The 3828-nt window shown below is 43.4% G+C and overlaps 1 protein-coding gene across 1 annotated transcript; it reads left to right on the top strand.

Moving 5' to 3' along the window:
* The first annotated feature begins 1076 nt into the window (after positions 1-1076).
* LOC143570926 (uncharacterized) lies at positions 1077-1475 on the top strand. Its single transcript, XM_077056442.1, has one exon. The coding sequence runs from the start codon at positions 1077-1079 to the stop codon at positions 1473-1475; it is 399 nt and encodes a 132-aa protein (XP_076912557.1).
* The last annotated feature ends 2353 nt before the right edge of the window (positions 1476-3828 follow it).

Here is a 3828-nt window from a genome sequence, read left to right as displayed (position 1 = left end):
TACAAGACTGGGCAGTTGTCGAGAAGTTCTATAACGGGGTGACATACGCGACACAGAGCAACTTGTTGACGACAAAGGATACTGATGAGTGCATAGCCCTGTTCAATGGGTTAGCCATGAGTGAATACCAGCGACCACCCGCTAGGAGTACCAAGACCATCGACTCTATATCACGTAGTGTACATCCGGTCGACACGAACACCGCAGTTAAGGCACAGGTTGAGGCGTTAACGAAGATGGTGAAGGACCTGCACGTGAAGAGTCAGCTTTGCGAGATTTGTAGAGAGGGGCATGATATGAATAATTGCCCCGTGGGTTTTCAGGAAGAGGCTGTTGACTTCATAAGCTATCCAAACCGAAACCAAAATTCCCATATTTCGGGATGGAGAAGCAATTAAAATTCAAACTGGAGGAACGGAAATCAATCTAGCTTCTGGCAACGTCAAAGCCTATTTCAGGATTCCGTCGAGGGGCCGAGCAGTGTAGAGAAGAAGCCCACCTTAGAGGAGATGATGGCACAGCAGACGCAGATGCTATCCCAACTCATGACTCGAGAAGATTCCCGTCATAAGGAAACCCAAGAGAAATTCCGTGAGCACGAAACCTTCATGAAAAATCAGGGAGCATCGATTCAGAATCTAGAGCGGCAGATGGGAGAGATAGCTAGTCGTTTAAATGAGAGGCCGCCGGGTACACTTCCGAGCAATACCGAGCAAAACCCGAAAGGATTCGCGAAATCTGTGATTACTAGGAGTGGTGCAGGGGCACGTGACGAGCCCGTGATTCAGGAGGTGACTACATAAGGAGTTGTCGAGCAGCCTGCGGTTGATGGAGAGGAGCAGGTAGACGAGGAGATTCAGATGGAGTCTATGCCGGCCAAGGTGCACCAGAGGCGCAGCCCAGCAAGTACAGCACAGGCCGAGAAGCAAGCCAAACCACCACTAAGAGTTTTTAAGCCCAAATTGCCATATCCCGGGAGACTTCAGATGGACAGAGACGAGGAGTAGAACGCCAAATTCTTAGAACTCCTTAAGCAACTTCATCTAAAAGTTCCATTCCTTGAGGCATTGACTCAGATGCCTAATTATGCCAAATTACTCAAGGAAATTCTCACTAATAAGCAGAAGTTAGCTGAAGTCTCTTCCGTTCCTCTTAGTGCTGGATGCTCTGCTATTCTGCAGAGCAAGTTGCCTGAAAAGATGGCCGATCCTGGGAGTTTCACGATTCCTTGCATCTTAGGCGATGATACGGTTATTCATGCATTGGCCGACCTTGAGGCCAGCATTAACCCTATGTCGTATTCTGTTTTCAGTAGATTAGGTCTGGGTGAGCCGAGGCCCACGAGGATGAGCATTCAACTGGCAGACCAATCCGTAAAATATCCGCGTGGGATTGTTGAGAATATGCTCGTTCGTATCGGCCAGTTCATCTTCCCGGTGGACTTCGTCATTCTTGAAAATCGAAACAATCTCTAAACTCCCCCCGCCGACTTTCGTGAGATCTATTCGAAGCTTTTTGGGTCACGCCGGCTTCTATCGTCGTTTCATTAAAGATTTTTCTAAAATCGCGAGACCCATGACCAAGCTTCTGGAGAAAGATGCCCCAATTGTCTTTTCTGAGTAGTGTATCGAGGCGTTTGATCTTTTAAAAGACAAACTCGTTAACGCCCCGATCATGGTTGCTCCCGACTGGTCGTTACCATTCGATTTGATGTGTGATGCGAGCATTATGCAGTCGGTGCCTTTCTTGGACAGCGGAAGGAGAGACGCTTCTATCCGATCTACTATGCGAGCCAGACCTTAAACAATGCGCAGGAGAACTACACCACCACCAAGAAAGAGCTTCTAGCTGTGGTGTTTGCATTCGATAAGCTTAGGTCCTATCTAGTTCTGTCCAAGACTGTCATTTACACGGATCATGCCGCTATTCGATATCTCTTCAGCAAGCAGGATGTTAAGCTTCGTCTTATCCGTTGGATTCTGCTGCTGCAAGAGTTTGATATAGAGATCCGTGATAAAAAGGGGGCCAAGAATGTGGTGGCTGATCATTTGTAACGCCTGGAGAGAGCCGAAGTTGAAGATGAAGTTGTTGAGCTCGATGATCGTTTTCCTACCGAGTGTTTGATGTTTGTTAAGGCACAGGATGCTGGTTACCCTTGGTTTGCCGATATCGCGAACTTTCTTGTTGACGGGTCTATCCCGAAAAAGATGTCTCACCAGCAAAAGAAGAAAACGTTATAAGAATTTGATTCATTTAGAATACCCTATTCAATTCGTTTTTTGTAACATCTCTAAATTTTCGAGCCAAAATATAAATTTACAATGTCGAAGGACTAAAAATGAAAAATCTAGAAATCCAAACCCATAGCGCTACACGATAGATCAGGAAGCAACTTACAAAGTCCCAGAAATGGCGGTGTCGCTACGCGGCAGCTTGAGGTAGGTCATCGCGATACGCGATGTCCAGAAGTAATCATGACACGGGTCCAACCACATGGCGGCGCGTGTCCTATGTGTCAATTCATTAAGCCTAGTGGGCGGCGTCGTGATATGCGTCGGCCATCCCAAAACTTCCGTCACGTTACGCGACAAAATATAATAATCAGAGGCGGTTATTAAGTCAATCGCACTACGCGATGGAGGGTTAAACACTCCATCACGATACACGATGGATCCCAAAATTTTGCGTATAAAATGCATCCACGGGTGATGCTCCATTCATCCATCCACACTCCAATCACACATAAAACCTCGAAGTACGTGCCATGATCCCGAAATTTCAACGCATTCGTTGTCTCGAAATACGTGCAAGTAGCAGAGCTTTTTTCGGTTTAATCACTCGATTACCCGATGATAAGTAGGAGTGTTGCTCGCATCAAGCCTAGGCATTTCTTATAAAAGCATCCATACAAGGTAGGGATTCTGCCCGATTATTTTATTATATATGACTTAGACCTTAGTCGGAGATATAGCGCATGCCTTGATCAAATAATAAGTAAAATATAGTTTATAAGACAAGGGTATAGTTTGAATATTATTTCTTTATATATATAAAGTTTTATAATATTTCTTATGAAATAAGAAACCTTATATATACATTTCTTCTTGAAGAAGAAGTGTAGTGTATAAATGATAAACAAAAAAGGGACTAAAGGTCCTTATATTTATAAAGAAATGATTATCAAGGTAAAGGTTATGCGAATAGACTAAAGGTCAAAAACTAGATCATTGATCTAGTAATTTATAAATGGTTGCACACGTACTATAGGACTGAGGTAACAAGAGAGCATAAGTCAATGAGACACACTGATCAAGAACAAAGGTGAATACGCTCAAAGTTTTATAACTCTTTAAACGAGTCTTCTAAATTGGTTACATGGGATTACGTGTCCCTAAAATTATATAAACAAAGGTAATCACTGGCCCTCAGGCTATCGTATACATTTTTCTGGATCCTTTCATATGTGGGTAGATGACGGGCACACCACACCACGCCTGGTAATGTCACCGCTACGTTAGGCCGGACCTAAGTAACGTCTGAGAGGTGATTACCTTGTGTATATTGGTAGCTGCTAAGTTCTCGAACGCTGCGGTGTTTTCCAAGTAGTTTCGAGTTGAGCTGGAGTTTGTAATAGTAATACAGACTTTCTGAACTCGTTTATTTCCTAAGCTAATGTGCGAATATATATATATATATATATATATATATATATATATATATATATATATATATATATATATATAGAATGCGATTGGCAACTAAGCTTTAAAACCAAACAACCTAAACTAGTTCACACAATCGGCAAGTGTACTGGTCGCGTGTAGCAAA

This window comes from Bidens hawaiensis, unplaced genomic scaffold (assembly GCF_021521415.1).
Source record: "Bidens hawaiensis isolate Kalapana, Puna unplaced genomic scaffold, B.hawaiensis_p1.1 tig00001299_1, whole genome shotgun sequence".
Lineage (NCBI taxonomy): Eukaryota > Viridiplantae > Streptophyta > Magnoliopsida > Asterales > Asteraceae > Bidens > Bidens hawaiensis.
This window is presented reverse-complemented; position numbering and strand designations above follow the sequence as displayed.

What these genes read in the sequence shown, in the direction of transcription:
- LOC143570926 (XM_077056442.1), top strand. Translation starts at nt 1,077, where the DNA reads ATGCCTAATTATGCCAAATTACTCAAGGAAATTCTCACTAATAAGCAG.